This window comes from Mustela nigripes, chromosome 3 (assembly GCF_022355385.1).
Source record: "Mustela nigripes isolate SB6536 chromosome 3, MUSNIG.SB6536, whole genome shotgun sequence".
Lineage (NCBI taxonomy): Eukaryota > Metazoa > Chordata > Mammalia > Carnivora > Mustelidae > Mustela > Mustela nigripes.
Genome location: NC_081559.1, coordinates 96,237,475 through 96,259,009, shown reverse-complemented (window position 1 = coordinate 96,259,009; position 21,535 = coordinate 96,237,475). Strand labels below are relative to the sequence as shown.

General features: G+C 44.0%; 1 protein-coding gene across 3 annotated transcripts in view; it reads right to left on the bottom strand.

Moving 5' to 3' along the window:
* The window catches only part of NCKAP5 (NCK associated protein 5), a 949,833-nt gene that overhangs the window by 801,508 nt on the left and 126,790 nt on the right, over positions 1 to 21,535 (bottom strand). For all 3 annotated transcript variants that reach the window (XM_059394413.1, XM_059394410.1, XM_059394408.1), the window contains exon 2: positions 15,636 to 15,765. In XM_059394413.1, the coding sequence (XP_059250396.1) occupies positions 15,636 to 15,704 (69 nt within the window). In that variant the 5' untranslated portion in view covers positions 15,705 to 15,765. The remainder of the gene's footprint in view (positions 1 to 15,635; positions 15,766 to 21,535) is intronic.

Sequence of the window (21,535 nt, the reverse complement as noted above, 5' to 3'; positions counted from 1 at the left end):
CCTCTGTTGGTGCTGCTCTCGCAGCAACTTGATCCTTTATAAGTCCAGAAGGAAACAGAAGCTCAGGAAAATGTGAAGTGTTTGAGGAGAGCAGACCGCTTGTCAGTAGCCGAGCTGGGTCTTATTTTACAATGCTGAGAGCTGTGTGTGCTGTTAGCTGGTTTCATTCTCCTTTCTAAAGGAGCCCTGCAGCAGCAGCCTGCTTATCGACAGGAGCCGTCATCTGGAGCTGGATCCTTTCTGAGCACCGGACTTTGAAAATCAAATAGGTGGCTGCAATGGCTGTGCCTCTTCTAATAACCACTGTATTTGCTTTTCCAATTTCCTCCTGCAATCCGGTGACCACACAGGAAAAAGGATAAACTCTCTCCCTGCTCCTGTTAGGTTAAGACTCCTCTTAGTTAACTCACTTAAACAAAAAGTTTTGTTGCTGTTATTTACAGACAGTATTTCATTAACCAAGTAAAACAGATTTGGTCCTTAATTGAGTGTTAACAAATAGTACAGAGACTAGAACAATTGAGAAATTGGCCTTTGGTCAGACATGGTTCTGGTTCAGAAACTTGGTGCCAACTCCTGCTAACTTACATGATTTGGGACAAGGTATTTAACCCTTTGGAGCCTCACCTTCCCCATCTCTAAAATGGGACTTACGATACATGCTTCACAGGTTGCTGGGAGAATTATTTGAATATTAACTCCATGAGAGAAGGGTGACAGTTGTCTTATTCACCACAGAATTCCTTGAAGAACCAAACACAATAAATATCTGAGTAAGAGAATTCATCAAAATTGGTACGATCGATCTGTGCAGTGCCCAGCATGTCACCAATGGCCAATAATCCATTTCTAAGTTAATTTTCCTGATTTCTTCTTTTCCTTTCGTATTTTCAGAAGATTGGGCCCCATGGTAGGCATAAAAGTAAACATTTAATTATTATAATTTGCAATGAGGGAAGAAGTTTTGCAGACTCACAGAAGTCCTTCAGACAAGAGCAAGAGAGTCTGAAGATAACTGATTCACTCTGGATTAACAGCAGGATACCAGCCATTCTTTGCTGTACACCACACTGTCCGTCATCCCCACCAGGACTGTTAAGAGTTCAGAAGGAAGAAAGACACCACCAGGGAGGAGTCAGAGCCTGGGAGTCCTAGTTGTGACTTTCCTCTTTGTCCCCTGAGTAAAAACTCTCTCCATGTACAACGACAGGCTCTCCAGGCTGTTCAGGACTCCTGGGGAAAGTGCTTCAACCCGAAATATCATCTGTGATCTGTTTTCCATCAAAGGAGGAAAAAAGGTCTGATGTTGGACATTTAGCTCCATGGGAAACTACTGCCGCAAATTGAATTTTGAAAATTCAATTCAATTTAAAAGGCATTAAAGTCTGTTTTAAAAAAAATCTTTTGGTGAGTTCTTTGTTTGTATGAGGAATCTCTCTGGAAAGAGGAACAGCAACCCCTGAAGCATCTTTTGTATAAATCTGAATTCACATAAATAGAAGTTTCTTAAAACGAGTTGTGAAGGCCTCTGGGCCTACACTTCTTTCAGGTACTTCTTCAGAGAAGGCTTCCCCTCTCTTCCACAGCTCAGAATACTGGTAGGACCTCTCATCGCAGCACAAGGGAAGGTTCCTACACATGAGGGAGGCCAGACTGTTATCTGAGTAAAAAGCTCCAGAGAAACTACTCGGAGAGGAACCACTGTAAAAATGGCCGTCGGAGCTATGGCGCTGACATGGCGTCTGGAAGTCAGCCAACCCCACCAGCGCAGGAAGTGGAAGCCACAAAGGTCACTGATTCCAGCAGAGAGACACATGCTCCTCCCGACTCTGAGAGGTGTTTAAGGTAAACATAGGCAGTACAGGTGTCAGCAGCATGAGCCTTGTGGTCAGAAAGCCCTCATTTTACTAGTCATGTGATCTTGGACAAGTCACTGAATTCCTAAGCCTCAGCTTCTTCATCTAAATAAGGGGATGGATAGTATCTCCCTGTAGAGTTTTTACGAAAATTCAGTGAGCTAGTGCAAATAAAATATTAAGTCCAGAAGCCAGGATATAAAAATGTATCATATTAATTGCTGTTATTATTATTAATAATCAACAGCACTGACTGAGATGGAAATGCAAAACCATATGGACTAATTTAAGATCATCTGATTGTTCACAAACATCATCCTCATTTCATACAATGTGATCATACACTGAGGTGAAAGGTGTGGTAGGTCCCTCCATTTTCCATCCCAGGATTCAGTAATCTGAGCCAATGACTGGATCTCAGTTTCTCCGCCTCCTCAGCACACCCCGGTTCTGGGCTTCATTATCTCAAAGTCCTTTCTCAAGTGAATGACAATTGAATAAGTTTTATGTCAGCCCTTTCAAGTGACATAAATACAGCTCACTCTAGCACTTAAAAACTGATTTTAATTCTAGAATTTCAGTACCATTGGGCGCTCACATCTAAGGTACCAACATGCCCGAACAGAGGATTAGGCCCTAATTAGAAGCAGGCTGTAAATATTATATGAGGACCCTGGTGTTTCTGCTCGGTTTAAGTTACACTGACTTCTAATCATGCATTTTATCTCTTGGCATGCATACCTAGGTGCCCAATAAATGTTACCTTTGGTGATAATAAAACAAAAGCCTAAATTTCAAAAGTGAAATAACCAAAAGACCATTGTCTGCATTCTTGGCAGCGGCCAGAGAGCCAGTTTTCCCAAGTCAGCAGCCTCTGAGGAGGCTGGCCAGGGGCCAATTCCCAGGGTTGGCGCATTCCTGGGGCCTGGCAAGAGGCCACTGGGACCCTGTTTCCTCTTTCGTTCTCTTTATGTAGTGGAAAATCTTTCCCGCTCTGAACCCTCTGAGCTTGTCTTCCCCCATCGAAGTAAAGACATAGAGTCACATGGGAAATGATCTCCAACCCCTTCCCCAAATCGAGTCTCCCACCGCTCTGAGTTGGCACAGCTCAAAGCAATCGAAGGCAGAAGAAAACAAAAGAGGGCTCTGCAGCCCAGTCTCCAGCCTGATCCTATCAGGGGCCAGGGCCTGGGGCCGAGGACCCAGCGGGACCCTGCGCACAGGGAATCATTGTACGCTTGTTTAGAAGGCTACGGGCGCTCCTGGCAGCTTTGGAATAAAACTGCCTGTTGTAAATAGACAATGGCTGAGCTTCAGGGGTGAGAGCAGGAGGCCAAAAGTTTCAGAAAAATGTCACGCCCCATATAAGAAGGTCTGGAGCACAGCTCATTAGCAGAGGACGAGGGAGGCAGCTGGCCTCAGAAGAAAGGACTCCACGGTTCGGTCAGATACAACCTGTAGTTAACACCTGGTGAACATTTCTGGCTGATAGCATCACAGGTATGCCATCAGTTTTTAAACATCGCATATGAATATAGGCAAACCAACAGGAAAAAAAGAATCTTTGCTGAATGTCTCCTTCCATCTGCAGACAAAGAAAACTGCCGTCTGGAGCCGCGGAGTCAGCCGGCTCCACGCGTTTGCAGCCCTGGGGGAGGAGGCGGCCCCACGCACAAGGCTGTGTGCTCTGTTGGAATCCCTTCCCTTGATTCTCGGAACAACCCGTGTTCTTTCTACTACGTTACATGCCATCTCTTTGCTCTGCGCCCTTTAAAATGAGTGCTCTTGGGTCGCCTGGGTGTCTCAGTCCGTTAAGTGTCCGACTCTTGATTTCAGCTCAGGTCATGGTATCAGGACCATAGCATGAAGCCCCACACCTTGCTCTGTGCTGGGCCAGGAGCCGCTTCAGATTCTCTCTCCCTCTCTCCCTCCCCACTTACACTCTCCACAAAAATAAAGTAACATAAAATAAGATAAGACAAAACAAAACAAAATAAAATAAGTGCTTTGCGCATAGTAGGCTCTTTGTGTTTCCTTCTGAAGCTGCCGCTGCTACTTATATTTTTGAGAGGCTGAAGTTGAGCAGCGAGGAAGCCATCAGAGCTCTAATACACTACTTTCCATCTGCATAGAGTCCTACAGTTCCTGAGACAATTTTTTTGATCTTTATTTCCCTTTACACTCATGGAAACCACACTCTTGAGAACACAGAGATTCAGAGAGTTTAAGAAACCTGCTGAAGCCCACACACCTACTGAAGGGCTCCCCTCAACTTCTAATCTGAGGACACAGAGTTCTAACGCAATGCTCAATCTGCCAGCCACATTACACCCCTTGTAATCCAGCCCCCCCACAGCATGTAGGTAGCCCCGCACTGACATTTTTATCAGGACCTCTGAGAGAAGACCGTGTCACTGGCCATGCGGAACTTAAATTGTGAAGATGTCACAGCATTTTGTTCTACTTAAACCAAATTGGTGAGTGCAAGGGAATGGGCTAGAGAACAACTCGTAAGAAGCTCTTTCTAGTAACAGAAGTAGCTGAATAACAGAAATAGCCCAGGGTGCACCCTAGGCCCCTCTCCCTCTGGTTTCCAACTGGGGTCAGCAAATTGGAGTTTCCTAGAGCCCTGGAGAAGGGGAGGGGAGGTGCGAGTTTCTAAGCCCGCTCCCTGTTGGGCCAGCACCGGTTGGCTGCATCCCTGCACCTAAGGGGACATTGGTACCAGGTGGCTGTCTCCTTCTGGCCATGGGGTTGTATGGCCATGTCATATCCTTGTCCTGTCATATTGCTGAGGACCCTACATTCCACCCTACCTTTTAAGAGGCCTTTTATTAAACTGTCCTCCATCATCTGGCTTTAAGCACACCATCTGTTTCCTCCTAGGACTTCAAGTGATGCAGCAAATAATGAAATAATATTGCTGATGCAGTAGGCAAAACCATGGAAAGTTCCTCAGCTCCTCCTAAGAGGATGAGAAATGCTAACATTAGATCTGGCTCTCTCCTACCTTCACTTTCTCTTTGCTAGCCCTTACCGAATAGGAAGTAGGTCAGATAATCTGCCTCAGGGACCTACCAGCAGAGCTCTAAACTTGGCGCATGAGATCTCTGAGTAGCTACCTACTGCTGCCATGTAGCTAGAACTCCACGTAGCAGGGTGGGGAGGACAGCTGTAGCCGCAGCCCAATCACACCTGGGTGGTAACTTCAAAGACTCCGAGCTCAGCCTTATACCCACTCACATCAGATTACTAGAAGCCTCACAGCCGAACCATCCCCAGGGATGTCAGGCCTCTGACAGCTGCTCCTCTTCCCAGAAGGACCAACAGCCCCTGAACCTACTTATATGCTGGCATTGACAGATGGACTCCAGAATTTATCAGGCCAAATGATTTTATTTCCCTCCACACATCTATGTGTATGAGAGCAGTCAATGAGTTAATTACATTAGGAAACATACCAAGCTGAAGACAATCGCTTATGACTAAGGACCAGAAAGGTGCTGAAAGACAGAAGGCAGGCAAACCTCAGAGGCATCTTCGGAAATGGACAATTATGATCCATTAAGCCTAGTTGAGGAAGTGAAATTTATGAGGAGGAAACATCTGGAACTGCCTGGAATGTAAAGGAACCGGGAGGAGCCACTGTTTGGGCTTGTAGAGAGAAGCCCGGACAAATGGGATTCCATGTTAGGACAGAATTGCAAAATTAGTACACGAAAGGGACAGCATTGAGGCAGTGCATCTGGTTTTAAGTGAAGCGTTTTAATACAATGGCTCCTGGATTTGCTCTTGAAATATTAATTGAAACGGGGATGAGTGTGAGGGCTGTCACATGAATAGAAAACTGGCAGAAAGATCATAAATACTGGCTAAGCGGAGCCAAGGCAACAGAACGTGGCAATGCAACAGAAAGAAGGAAAATGCTGCCTAGTTCCCAGCCATGAATGCGATGGAGGCTTAATAAATATTAATTGATAATAATGAACTATAGTACAGGGCGGTACATTAGTGTGAGACAGGCTGCTGAAATACAGCTCATATATATACAGTTGATATAACATACACTAATAAATGAGAAGAAAGGAAATCAAAATGATTTAGCTACGTGATGCATTGTGCCTGCACGAGGAAGTATGGGTAAGAGGGTGGGGGAGGGGTGGCAAGAGGGGACAAGAGGAAAGTTAAGAGGAATAATTCAGTATCACAACAGAGCTTCCTTAAGGTCTCTGCCATTCCTCAAGTTGAAGCTAGGCACCTTGGAGTCATACTCTATTGTTTTAAGACACGGAGGTTCTCTCAATAAATTTCTGTTTCAGGGACCTCGTGGGCACCACAGACTAAATCTGGACCAATTTCACTGAGGGAGATATGAAAGCTCTCCTCCATGGGAAAGCCCATCCTGATCAATACAGTTGCGAGACCTGCAACCTCCTTTCGAAATCCCATCATTCTTGTTCTTTGCACCACTGTATACCTCCTGGCATTACTATGATTTGTATATATGTGACTAGACTTTGTAAGGCTTTGCAAAATGGAAATCATGCTTTGCATTTCTTAAAACTCACATGGATCTTCACCCTTGATATTTCACAGAGCTTTGAACTTAGTAGGTGCTCAATTCCTGTGCCGATCAATTAGAAACGTTAGAGAGGGAAGCAGGCACCTATAAGAGAGAACACCCATCTGCCTCCTGGGGTTGAGGACTCGCTTCTAAGGAGATCGATGAAAGCTCTACCTCTCGCTACGGACAAAGCACTAGAGAATCTGCCGCGGGAACAATCTTAGGCTGCCAGAGGAGGATACAGAAACCTCGGTTGCCATGGAAACTTGTATGATCTGATGATTCCCATTGTTGAAAGATGATGAGACACCAGGAGAATGACAAGCAGATCCCTGAGCCCTATGAAAACACAGAACATGCCAAGCGAATGTCTCTGCTCATTTGGACTTATTTCTTAAGATGCAGGATCATCATCTATCAATAATAGCATTCACGGAGGGCTTTCCAAACGTTGCCAGTTCCTATTTCGATTAAGTGATCTCTGAGATGCCAAGTGTGTGCAGAGCTGTGTCTGAGGCGGGCAGAGAGCACTTACGACAGCAGGTGGGTTCAGGTGATGGAACCACGTGCTTCTGAGATCCTGCTCTGTGACCAGGGTAAGGTAAGCCACTTGTGTGCAGGTTTTGTGTACCAGGCTTGCTAGACTAATGGCAGAGGAAGCCACCTAACCATTCTCAGGTCACGGATACCTTTGAAAATATGATTATAACTATGGACTCCCTCCCCAGAAAAATGTGCACATAGGTACATACATATAAAATCTAACACAATCTACTTTGGAGAATTCAAAACCCCTGAAGCCTTTCCATAAATTTGCCCCATCGAGCACTCTGGAACTCAGGTGGGTCCAGGTATCATGTCAAGAATCTCTGAGGCAAACACAAGTCTTTATACAAAAGCTAGAATCACACTCAGTAAAACAGAAAATGTTGCCATCCCAAACTTTCTCCAGGTAGTCCCACTTCCTCCATACCCAGTATCTCCTGCCAACGTGTACTTAGCTCATGAACTCACTCACTGGTAAGTTCACTCACGCATTCATTCTTTGCACTGTTTTCCGTGGGTCAGACTTTAGAGACCCAAATGTGAGTATGATATGGCTCATGCCCTCTAGGAGCCTACAGTTTAGCTCAGTCACGGCTCATTTTGCTTCCCAGGGAATACTGGGCCACATCTAGGGACAGTTTTCGTTGTCACAGTGGTCGAGGAGTGCTACTGGTACCTGGTGGATAGAAGTCAGGGACGCTGCTGAAAATCCTACAATGCCCAGAACACGTCCAACCCTACAACAGATAGAAATACAGGGTCGAGGGGAGCCTGGGTGGCTCCGTTGGTTAAGGAACTGCTTTTGGCTCAGGTCATGATCCTGGAGTCCTGAAACTGAGTCCCGCATTGGGCTCCCTGCTCAGCAGGGAGTCTGCCTCTCCCCTCTCATGCGCGCGCTCTCTCTCTTTCTCACTCTCTCTCTTTCTCAAATAAATAAATAAATAAAACCTTTAAAAAAATTTTTTAAAAAGAAATAAAAAAAGAAATACAGGGTCCAGAATATTAGACAGATTGAGAGACCCTGACTTAAGGCGGACAGGTATGAGACACAGCATTGAAGGCAGGGATGAAGACCGGAGGTAAATAATACGGCAGCTCGGGAAGGGGCATTTTACCAAGACTTCTGGAATGTAGAGTTATGGTGAAAGACGGCCTTATTGTCATTGATGACAGAAGGGAGGTGAAGGGGAGAGGAGTCATCCGGGGTGAGCCGGCACCATAATGAAGGCAGACATTCCTTTGTGCAACACCAGAGGAGGGGCAGCGTTTTCAAGCGGTGAGCAGTCTACTGCACACGAGTTTCATAGCCTTGAGGAAGTTCTTCAACTTGGTAAGCTTTCTATTTGTAAAAAAGGAATGATTAAAGTTCCCATCTGAAAGAGTCATCCCGAGTACTGAATGGCAACTTCTATCTCAAGTGCTGACCAGAGTGCCTGGCACGTAGCAAGCCCCAGTAACCCTTCAGCTATTCTCACCAAGGGAGGGGAGCCACCCGGGGCTGCACCTAATGCTTGGCTCCAGTGGCTTACACGTCAGACTTTACCATCATCCTTGTATGGGGACCATGCCGATCTCTCGTGGTATCATTCCAACTTTTAGTATTTGCTGCCAAAGCAAGCATCAAGATAGACAGATAGATAGCTATAAAATTTTTATTTATTTATTTATTTATTTATTTATTTATTTATTTATAAGTAATCTCTACCCCCAACATGGGGCTCAAACTCACAACCCTGAGAATCACGTCTACTGACTGAGCCAGCCTGGCGCTCCACTGGACTTTACCTGTCCCCACTGCCCACATAGTCTATGTCCACTGCTTGGGTTTATTCTATTTCTGTTCTTTCATCCTGCCTTCCATTCAGACCATTTCAGCAGCAATTCTGCTCATATCTCCAGCCTTCCTCTCGGTACTGGCGGGTTCTGATCTGTTCCTGCTCATCTGGGGCCCCTTTAAGACCCTCTGTAACCAGGGATTTGGGGCTGTACCTACCCGGTCCAGCCTCTCTGTGTTCTCCCAGCCCAACCACCCCAAATCTATCCAGAGCCCCCAGAGATCTGTGCTGCTGCCGGGAGCTGGGCCAGACATTCCTCCAGTGTGTTCTTGACCTGTCACGATGGGCTCAGCTACGCTGTTGCACAGATTCACTGGGTACATTTTCATTTAAGCATCTGGTACTTTTCTCCCTTCATGGTCACCTGCTGCCAAAGAGGAGCTGTGAGATTCAGCACAACACTTTGGAAAGGTAGCCAACCCAGGCCAAAGCTGGTCTGTTCCCCACCTGCTGCTTTTTTCCAAAAATGGGCCGTGGGTGGAGCCTCAGACACCACACCTTCCCACTGACCTGGCTCCAGTGCCTGGTCTCTGTTCTTCTCAGGACTCCCAGGAGGCAGCTGGGATAATAGCCCTCTTGAGGGGATGAAGCAGCTGGGGAATAAAACCGCCCTCTTACTCACTGACTTTTCTCTACTTGCTGATCACTTGAAAAATCTCAAACAGTCTTGGTATCAGAGCACAAAGGTCTCCTGGTCAGAGGCACTGAGTCAACCATATTTCATGCCTGCTTCCGTTAGTAGAAGGGAACAAGGGTAGCTAGGATTTGAGTCACTGGAAACCTCTAGCAACCTAGTGGCCTGTGTTCTGTACAGCATTGCTGTGGTGAGAGTAGCCCAATCCCAGCACCGAGAGAGTCAAGAAAGCTAGAGGTGAGCCTGAAGCATTACAAAAATGCAGATTTCGGGGGGCAATATTCATAGGCTGCACTGAGCCACACCAACAATATCCCTATTTTTCCATTTAGAAAAGTTCCCAATGAGTTCTGAGCTTTCTAAAATACTTGCTTTAATTCATTTGCTTTGATTCTTTGCTCAAATCCATGCCCTTGAGTGCATACATCTTCGCGTGATGTCCTCAACTTGCTCCTTTGCCTGCCCTCGCACACTGTGCATCCTGAGGGTAAACACAAGTTGCCATTCAGAAAGTCAGCACCCAGGAAAAGTGAACTAGACCTTCAAGTTTCCCATTTCTCTACCACATGCAGCTATCCTTTAGAATCTAGCCCACCACCTCTGTAAATTAGGTTTTATTGAAACAAGCACGTCCATTTATTCATATCATATACTATCTGTGGCTGCTCTTGGGTTCTCACAGCTGAGTTGAGGAGCTGTGATGGGCCAGCTGGCCTGGGAAGCCCAAAACTTTCACTATTTGACTTTTCACAGAGTTTGCTGAAACTCTGCTTTAGGATTCCTCTGGTCTCTCAGCAGGGGTGAAATCACTGAAGACAAAGCAGTAGAGATTTACATTTGTGAATCTGTCAGGGTTCTGTCCCTTTGTAAATACAATTATAACTGTAAGTATAAATACGGAGAGACTTATTATAAGGAATGGAGTCATGATTATAGAGGCTGAGTAGCCCCATGACATACTGTCTGCAAGCTGGTGGCCCAGGAAGCCCAGTGATAGAGCTCCAGTCCAAACCCAAAGTCCTGAGAACCAGGGGAGCCAATACTGTAAGTCCCAGTCCCAGTCCAAAGTCCTGAAAACAAGGAGTGCCAGTATCCAAGGACAGAAGATGTCTCAGCTCAGGCAGAGAGCAGGTTTGCACTTTCTTTGCCTTTCTGACCTATTCAGGTCTTTAGTCAGGTGACGCCCACCTACAGTGGGGAGGGCGAAATTCTTTAGGGGATCTACTGATGCAGGTGCTAATCTCTTCTGGAAACTTCACAGACACACCCAGAAGTAGTATTTTGCCAGGTATCTGGGCACCCTTGAGCTCTGTTAAGTTGACACATAAAATTAACCATCACAATTTGATATAGGGAAGACAGTTCTCTGGGGAAGAAAAGTAATACAGCAATGAAATGTGTTGTTAGCATGCCTTTCAGTCAATGCCACACCAATTACTTCCTCTGTATTATATCAACTTTCTTGCTGATTAGGTCAGTTTCCACAAATAAACTATGATCTTGTATCAGTCAGGGGGCTCTGCAGGAAACCGATGGCACAGGCAAATCATCTAAACTGAGAAGATTTGGGGGAAAGAACCATAGGATAAAGTGTGGGAAGACTAAAGCCGACCAACCTGAGATGGGCTGTCAACATCCAACAGTCATTACTACCAAGAAGCCTGGTGGAACATGAGGAAAGGGAAGGTGCCAGAACACAGAGAGAACTGTGGTTTTGTGAGAGAGGGTTGCCCAGCAGAAACTGTGACCGTAGGCAGAGCAGTGCAGTCCCTGTGGCCCAGGACCAGGCCAGAAGAGAATAGGAGAGCCATCACCTTGACCTCTCTTCTTGACCTCTGATCTGTTAGGTCCCTCCATTAGCCAAACCCAACTAGATGCCAAAAGACATAGGGTCCTACTGAAAAGTTCTGTGTGGTATATCCTCCAGGGGTACATAGGCAGGTGGACAAGGAAGGGATGGCTCTGGAGGGAAAAGTGGAGCCTATCCAGAACATCCCGTAGTGACTACAACGTCTTAAATGTAAAGCAGGTTTTCTAGTGATGTTTACTGTTTGGTTTAAATGTGTGCCTATGGAAGGCCTAATCCCTCTCATAGTTTGGATACAAACTATCGAGAGGCTGAAAGGTGAATTGAGGGACTTGGTATGGGGTCTTTCCTGTTCTCACAAGTTTATCAAACTGCCAGCTGTCAGAGCTGAGGATCTAGTGTGGCCAACGTTTTGTGCTCCTTCTGGAAGGGGAAATAAAGGAATGGGGTACTGCGAAAGAATCGGTCGTTCGTTAAAGAAACTTCCTCCCGTCCCTGTCCAAAAGCAAAAAGTAATTTTTCCTCACATTAAAAGGGAATTTGTCCTATTAGAATGTGAGATGGTTAAAGAGAGAGAGAAAGAGAAAATTCCCTCCTCAGCCCTCTCATCAGCTAAATGCTATCAGAGCCACAAGTATCATATAACTCTACAGTCAGCCTGGGAGTGATTCTTGCAAATAAAAAAGCACAGTGTGAAATGCTGACTTTTTCTGATCAAAAAGCATCCTGGGGTGGGCAGAACAGCTTTGGTTCAAGAAGAGGCCTCGATTTCTGGGGTGATTTTTATTGTTATCAGAGAGAAGACTGTACTTGCCGTGAACGTGTGGCTCCTTGGCACCCTCCTACTGGTGAAGGCAAACTTGTAGTCACTTGTCTTTCTCTTGGGTACTTACCCCCCACATTGAAACATATTTTTCATTTCAGTTTCACTTACCTGTCACTTTCTTTTTAAAAAGGGTGATTTATCAAGTAAAAAAAAAAAAAAAAAAATCAACATCAAAGAACACTTCAATGCTACGGGGGTGCCCACACACACACATACATACACACAAACACACACACTCAACCCCCTCTGTGTCCTGTCCTGAAGGCAAAATTGAGACTAAAAACCACAAGAAACTCTCCCCCAATGGGGAGCTTTTTCCAGCATCTTGACTGTGAGTTCCTTTATTCTGTGGTTCCACTAGCCTACAAATTTAAAAGCTGTTGCAAGGGAGCTATAATTTCTACTCAACACTTCATGATTTGATTATGTAAAATAAAAAGTGTAATGAAGTTAATAGTACCTTATTCTTACTGTACATTATGAGGAATTTTTTTTCCCTGCAGAATGTGAAAGTGGAAATTACCTCTGGACCTTCTAATTCTCAAAAATGTGGGTTATAATGATTACTGTGGCAGAATTTCAAGACGTAAGATTTAGTATATTTCTCTTTCCTCTATTCGGTTTTCCAAAGGGGCGTCTTCTCTTACTGGGATTTTATGTACTAAAATGTAAGGAACTGAAGTGAAGGGTAAGAGCCCTGCATCCTATGGAACTTGTGGAACCTTGAGAAAAACACTGAACCTCACTGGTTAATAACTTCTGCCAAGTGAGGAGACTGGATAACCTAGCCCTATCCTAGCATTCTAGAATTTTTAAAAACAACATTAAAATAAATAAATAAATAAAATTTAAAAATTTAAAAAACAACATAAAGGGGAATAAAGTAAACATGCCTTGAGAAAGAAGTACCGCATATGATGCCAGGTGTTTCTTTCCCCTTGTGTTGTCCAGGAGGCCTTTTCCAGAATTATCACCTTGTGTTTCTCTCCCAGTTATTTGTGTGAATGCAGCAGGGAGCCAAAGAGGAGGCTGATGTCTTTGTTTCAAGTCCTTTAACTTGAAGCCAGTCAGCTTCGACCTCATCCTTGTCTACCTCTCTTCCTGAAGGCCACAAGAGAATTCACTCAAGGGACTCTCAGTGGGTATCACTCTCAAAACACCGGCTCAAAATGAGTACCTTTGCTGTCACTGCCTCAGCATCTTTTATGAAGAAAGAACATAACTCTAAAAGAGAAGGCTGATTTATAGTGATGTGGCCTTAGCTGTGTAATATGGAGTGTCATTTAAGACCTCCCATCCCTCAGGCCACCTACTCATAGAGACAACAGTCTTTCAGGATCTTCCCAATTATACCCATGCAGCCGTAACACTTAATCTACCTCCAGGAAGCACGGAAGATACTTCACTAGTGTAAAAACTCTCCTTAAGCATCATTTGGGGACACTGAATAGCATGAAGTTTCTCAGGTTGTGCCAAGCAACGGTTTCTGACTCTCCCTGTTCTCTCAGGCTGAAGTCAGAAAACGGATCTGCAGGCCCCACAAGACTCACGTGCCAAAGGGGAACCCAAGCTCGGTTTTGGGTTTTCAGCTTATATTGCTGCTACCACAGGCTTTGATTATGCTCTCAGTCGGGCCTGTCCCCGAGCAAAACTTAAATAAGGACAATGGTTTCATTAAGGCTCTTTCCTCTTTCTCTGATTTTCAGATGTCCAATTCACTGCCTCTTCACTCCCCGCCCCAGCCCAGCCCTGCATCCCAGCTCTCCATGCCCTGTATCTTATTGTTTACCAATTCCCTCAACAAAATTTTGCTCGGTGGCTTGACCTTTGGGAAAGATCCAAGACCTTTTATTAATGAGTGCTCCCACGAAAGACAACAGCTTAGCTTGCTTGCACTGATAGCATCTTCGCCTATACTCTGGCGTGGAAGGCAGAATCCAGGACTTTAGGGGCTAATCAGGGAGGATATACGGGGGTGAAGGGAACATTTCCTGTAGGGCTCCCGGGTGGCTCACTGAGTTAGGGATCTGACTCTTGATTTCGGCTTTGGTTGTGATCTCAGGGCTGTGGAATCAAGCCCCACATCAGGCTCTGGGCTTAGCTCGGAGTCTACTTATCCCTCTTCCTCTCTTCCTCCCCTCACCCACGTGAGCTCTCTCTCTCTCATAATAAAAAAAAAAAAAAAAAAAAAGCCTTTTAAAAAGAAAACCTTTTCTGTGCTGCTCATATTATAACATATGAGCATCTCTGTCCTCTGTTGAGGTATATGACGGACCCTATTAACAGGTTAGGTAAAAAGTGGTGGGTTATTTTTGGCAAAGGAGAGGCTTAGGAATTGTCTTTTTATCCTGTTTCCCCAGAAACTATCTTCAGGGAATAGATGTATAAATACACACACACACACACACACACACACACACACACACGCTATTTCACATTCGACCGGAGATAGAAAGACCTAAGGGATGAGAAGAGGGCAGGCACATCCTTTGGGAGGAGAATCTAAAATGCTATAAAAGTTCTTAGCCTCTGAAGGTAGGCTGGTCAGTGCACAGCCCACACAGACACAGAAATTGAATCTAAAAACAAGAGAGGCACTAGACACAAAAGTTCAACGTAATCCTTTTCTCTGTTCCCGGAAACTCACATCCAGGAACACTTTGTGACCCTAAGCCTCAGCTGTTATGGGGTAACTAACTTGTCTCTACACTGGCAGAACCAGACCTATAGCAGCAGGGTGGGGAAAACGCAACTGACAAATCCAGTCAACAAATATTTGATTGGATACCTATTCTGACCCAGACTCCCAGCCATATGCTGGGAGCACACAAACGAATAAAGCACATCCTCCCGCGACAAGCAAAAGAAGGAGCTGAGCTAAATCTTCATTTCAGTCAATGAGCAAAAGAGAAAGAGGTGACTCCCTTGATTTCTTGCTCTGTTCATATGCATTAGGGAAGAGACGAGGGGATGCACACATCGGAGCTCAGAGAGCAGCCAACGTTCTGGAATCAGTGACTTAGTCTCTTTCTTGGACTAACCAGATTCTCATGCACAGAAGCAAACACAACCAGGTTGTTAAGAATGACACTCATCAGCATTCACACTCTTAAAAAGAAAGCTTATCAACAATTGAACTGTGGTACGTACCTAGGGTCTCAGGGATGCTTCACTCTTCAATATTAGAAGCTCTGATCCTTATTCAACTTATCCCCCAGATGAAGATAAATGGGGGATGGAACAACTATATATAGGCTTGGCATTGAATGTCAGCTTTACAGTAGTGTTTTTGTATAGGTTAAAGTCTACTTCAGCTGGAATTAATGTAATTACATATAATGTTGACAGATTATGACATTTGCCTATTAAGTACACTATACAAACATTCCAATAATTTGCTGGCTTTTGACTTTGTAAAAAATAAATGAAAGCAAATCCCAGGGGATATAGCTAATGGGGTAACTGGAATAGAGGTTTCAAAAGCGCAGAGTTCAGGAAATAACAGTCAAAGAATAATGCATTTTAAGCCAAAACATATAGAGTGGTAAATAAATATTTAGTACTTACCACAAGACTGCTGTCTAGAGACAACCTTTTTCCAAAGTCCCTTTTCTCAAGCTGTCTCTTTCCCTCCATGGGTGAAGTTATTTATTTTCCTTTGTGATTTATAAGAATTCCCCTTCTGTTTCCAGGGTCACTGTAAAAAGTGAGCATGTGTTTTACCATCCGAGTGAAAAGTGTTGAGACCCTTGTTTTTAGCTAACTAGAAACAAGTGTGGCAGCCAAAATATCCAGACCCGAACCATAAGTGCAAAACAGGGCTCTCTCAACTCAAAAGACCTCTCCGGGTTGCGAATGTCAGAGTCATCTTTACAGAGGCCCCTGTGTTTTTATAGGTCTTGCTAATGGACTTGGGGAATGGGTTTGCAGGTTGAATCAGCAGACTGTGGAAAAAAGCAAACAGTCTGTTTCATGCCACGCTTGCTCCACACTCGTCCTCCCTCTACCAGCCAGAATCGTTCTGTTACTGTGCACATAGATGCTGTCTGCAAATTCCATGAGCTCAGACTGACAAAACCAGGCTCCACAACCAAGAGTGGCTGAGCCCAAGGCACGAGGAGAGGAAACGGAAACCTGAACATCACTGCCAATATTTCATTGGAAAATAGGTAAGTTAAACAGATGTGGGGGACGTATAAGATACATGCCCTCTAGGACAGGTGGATTCCACAAATGGTGGAGGCCATGTCATCATCAATGAGTATTTGAACACCCATGGCATTTTATCAGATCAGATATAGTTAATCCCTGTACTCCACTGTGGTGGTTAGCTCTAGAATGACTACGTGTCTTGGTTAGTAGGAATATATTGTGTGTGTCAAGCACTAGCTTCTAGTCTTCATGAAGATATAAATGGCCTGAAGTAAAAGAAACAGGTTCTAGTCCATACTTTCCCACCCGTTTTCCAAGTAACCTTGGACAAGTCATTCAGCTTCTCTGAAACTCACCTTTCTAACCTGCAAAAAACATGTAGATGTACAATGATTTAAAGACAATAAACTACAACTTACATGTCAGTTATAATTATGCACAGATTACATTAAAAACCAGTTAACCTTAAATACTAAGCTAACCTAATCTAATACATCTTTGATGATTCAGGAGGCACCTGGAGGTAGAGAAGTGCCTCATAATCCACACAAAACACATAGCCATTGTCCTGCTATCAAAGTAAAGTTGAACTTAATAACACACTCTACCAATCAGCTTTTGATAAAATTGAAAAGAAATATGACTCCAAATCTAATAGGGATATAGCAGAATCTGACCTCACAGCCCCCTGCATATGGCTTCCTGCTCCTTGTTCCCCCCACCAGGAGGAGGGCGGGGACAATGATGCCCCAGACAGGCCCAAATGATGGTCAGTGGTAGGAAACCGATGAACTCCCTTCCCAGCCCTAGGCTCTCTCCTTCATCTGCCACTTCTTGCTTTTAGGAACACCAATTTCAATTCATTACTCATCCACTCAGAATCTCCTGGGAGTCCATCCTGAATTCAGGATATAAAACCAAATTTTTCAACATTATGCTCAATGTCTATTTCCCACCAAGTAGCCTTTTCCAGTCCCTGAATGTGTGAGGCATCTTCCTGAAACCACGCTTGGATCACACCCCTCATCTCCATCAGGTCTAATTCTCTCTTCTCCAGGGCCTGGCACAGGTCCTACCTCCTTCACAGGAGCTTCCTGGTCACACCACTGGCCGAAGACTTCTTTCTCTCCCATGTTTCATGGGAGTCCTTAGGGACTTAATTATTAACCACTATCATCACCTTGCACAGCTTAAATACAGAAAGTTCTTATTTGCTGGTTGGTACAATCTAGGAGTTAAAAACAAACTCTTGGCAGCATTTTCCAGAACAAAGCTAGTTGCATGCTATTAGTATCAGCCAAACTACTAGTTCCATGAAATTTGTTGTAAGGGCTTGCCTTTCCTATTTTCAGCTGTTCCCACCCATTTTGCTGCCCCCGCCTCATCTCAGGAGATACACACATTGTGTGCATACTGTGTGCCCTCACTTCGAGCTCAGAATATTCTCTGTAATGATGGCTCCAGCTAGAGGGACGACTCGGGCCCTGAGATTTCTCCCTCCATCAAAAACATACCCCACTCATTTTCTCATTGTCTTTTCTTGTTAATATATTCCTCTCCTTCCTAAGTCACATCCCAAAGATCCCTGGCATTTGACAGGTCTCAATAGATGATCCTTTGGCATGTAGCATGTATTTATTAAGTACCTAATATATGAAGGACTCAGTACTTAGGTGTTAGTAACATAGCCATGTATAAGGGAAACTAGATTCCTGTCTTCATGGAACTTCATGGAAGATGTAGGAAATAACTAAGCAAACAAACATTCCAAACCATGGGAGGTATCTGCTTATGAAGGAAATAATCTTCAGGAGGTGGTATTAAGGAGTGTCAAGCATGTAGAAAGGGAGAACCCTTTAGACAGAATGGTAAAAATAGAAGCCAGTCATAAAAATATGGGTAAAGGGGCGCCTGGGTGGCTCAGTGTGTTAAGCCGCTGCCTTCGGCTCAGGTCATGATCTCACGGTCCTGGGATCGAGTCCCGCGTCAGGCTCTCTGCTCAGCAGGGAGCCTGCTTCCCTTCCTCTCTCTCTGCCTACCTCTCTGCCTACTTGTGATCTCTCTCTGTCAAATAAATAAATAAATAAATAAATAAATAAATAAATAAATAATAATAATAAAATATGGGTAAAAAGCATTCCAGATAGAGGGACCAATCTTTCTGCTGGGAAAAAGCCAGAAAGAGGTTTGTGTGCCCCCCAGAAGAGGGAACCAGTTTTTTAGGAACAAAGAAGCTGGGAAAACAATGTGTGAGAAAAGTTCTCAGCCATAAGCAGCAATTACATCACACAAGTGTCTTGTAGGACAAGGTAACTTGTTTGTTCTGAGCATAACACTTAATCTTAAGGTTTGGTTACTCTTACTAGCTGAAAACATTAAACAATTTAATCTCTATAGGTTTCAACTGATTCATCTACAAAATGGCATTAATAATAGGTCCTGCTTCATAGTGGGGTTATTGTGATGATTAATGAGACGATCCTTTTTTTTAAGATTTTATTTATTTGCCAGAGAGAGAGAGAGAGAGTACACACAAGCAGGCAGAGAGGGTCGCAGAGGCAGTGAGAGAAGCAGGCTCCCTGCCGAGCAAGGAGCCCGACAATCCCAGGACCCTGGGATTATGACCTGAGCTGAAGTTAGTAGCTTAACCAACTGAGCCACCCTGGTGTCCCTGAGATGATCCATTTAAAGAACTTTCCCACTACCTGGCACATAGTAGGTAAGCTTTAAATATCAGATATATTTATCATCCTTTCTGGTAAGTATGATTAAACTCTTTCATAAGCAATGCTAGTGAGGCGATTTTATGCTCCATAATAGGCTGATGAGACCGTCATTTTGGGAAACAGGGATCTTTTCAAAAGTTTTCAAACAGCCTAGTTTGCTATGTGGAAGGCTGACTGAATGGTTTAATCCAGTCAGTTTCTTTTCATGCTTTTCATACTTTATAGTGCCAGTTATATAGGCAGAGATTGACCTTCAAAACATCAGCAACTGATAAGACACAGGGATTGGCCAATCAGAAGGACATGGTCAATGGCAACAAGTAGCACCGCTGAAGCCATGTGTCCTGGCCAGTTACCACCCTAAATGTATGTACTACCCCATCCCAAGAACTGGAAAAATCATGAATTATACCATAAAGCAATCATGGAAAGGATCAAAGTAAAGATATCCAAAAGGATCAATGCAAGACCACACAATATCATGCAAGAAACAAAATGGCAACCAAGATGTGTCGATATGAAAAGGGGAGGAGTCCACAAAGGAAAAGTCAGAAAGGTTGACAGATTCCACTTCCAGCATTGTCAAGTGAAGAGTGCCCACATTTACACATACCCAGAAAGGACTGCAAGTCTAGAAGGGACATGAGCATGCCAGATCCCAGACACTTTGGTATTTCACTGGTCATTTATACCATCAAACAAAAGCCCCTGATTAGAGACCACCGCCATAAATCAATCTTCCAATTTTATTTGATTCCCAAGTCATTTCACTTATAGAGGAAAACTGTATTGACCAGCAAATATAAGGAGGCAATCTTTTGAAAAGTTGTATTTTTAGTACAAATTTGCAATTCAGTATCTGACTCTTTACATTCATCATTTATGTATTTGCTTAGTATATTACTCAGCTTGTGCTGCCATAACAGAATATCACAGACTCGGCGGCTTCAACAATAAACATGGATTTTTCTTACAGTTCTGGAAACTGGAAATTCAAGATCAAGGTGGCAACAGTGTTGGTTTCCGGTGAGAGGTCTCTCCTTTGCTTTCATTTGGCCACCTTCTGTGTCCTCACATGACCTTTTCCTTTGCACACATACTTCTGGTGCCTCTTTCTTTTCTTTTCTTGTTCTTATATGGGCATCAATCCTATTGAATGAGGCCCCCACTCTTAAGACTTCATTTAACCTTAATCACCTCCACCTAAAAGGCCCTAACTCCAAATATAGTCCTTTTGGAGCTAGGGCTCCAACATGAATTTTTAGGGGATATGTTGCCATCTATATGAATTAATTTCAGTCAGAATTCAAAGTCTGATCACAGCTCCAGGTACTAATAATAAGTTAAACTAATAAGTTTTCTAACTAACTGTAAGTTTCTAAGTCTAAAACCTGACAGAAAACTCTAGATGTCAATGGCTACTTCCAGACCCTATCCCTTTCTGCTGGTTAATTCACTGTTGGATTTCATGCCATCACTTCCCCCCACCCATCCCTACCTTCCCTTGTTACACTGTTCTCTTTATTGTAGGTCTAGATGTACAAACATTATCAAGATTTCTCAGTCGGTTGGCCAACTTGGGTTCTGCCAATAGGAGGCAGTGAGAGATGAGAAGGTAACAGCAAGGGAAAAGCCCTTCTAGCTGCAGAGCAGCAGCATCAACAGCAGGTGACTGTATGATCTAGTAACTTCTGATTCCTCCATCAAGCACAGTATAAAAACAGGAGGTAGCAGCTTCCAAGACTTTGAGTACCGCCCACTTAGGCCTTTTGCTCCTCCTGCTTTTCCAACAGTTTCATTAAAAAATTCCTTGCATTAATTCTCTCTCAGCTTGAATATCTAGAATGGTTTCTCTTTCCCAGGCTTGACAATAATAGATTCACACCCCATAGAGATATCCCTGGACAGGCCGCCATCCTTCCTTGGGCAACTCCTGGTCTCCTTTCTGTGAGCCTTCTGGGCAATAGTGTTGAATTAGAAATCCTACCAGACATGAAGTTCTTGGAGAACAGGGACAATATCTTAAGTTCTCCTATGTAGTATAATGCCTATGCATAGCAACAGGATAGACACTCAATGAGCACTTGTTCACGTGAATAAATGAATAAATGAATGTTTACAGCCATCTTTGTGAACACATAAAAAGCCAGTGACAATATAATATGGCTAAAGCAAAGAACTTCTCTACACATTTATAAACCTGAAATTACTTTATTAGTCAAAAACACAGACATACTCAGGCCTCAAAGAAAACATTTTATCTTGATTTTAAAACTATTACCAACTTAAAAATTGTGCTTAGGACATGCCTTAACTTATAAAGGACCATAACTGAGTCCTGTTCACGCCTTCTCTACGGCTTCTAACAACTCTATGTCGTAAAGAACACACATCTGCCTCCACGTGATGGGTAGGAAGCCTCTCCCACTCTTGCAAGGGGAGGAAAATGGTCAAAGGGTTGAAGGAAGACAGGATATGAAGCATCTTTTTTTGACTGATGGACCTCGATACCCCGTCTCCCCCTCCTCTCATGTACATCTCTCTCTAACTGATGAAAATACCATTTCTTGGTATCTGTAGGATCTGTGT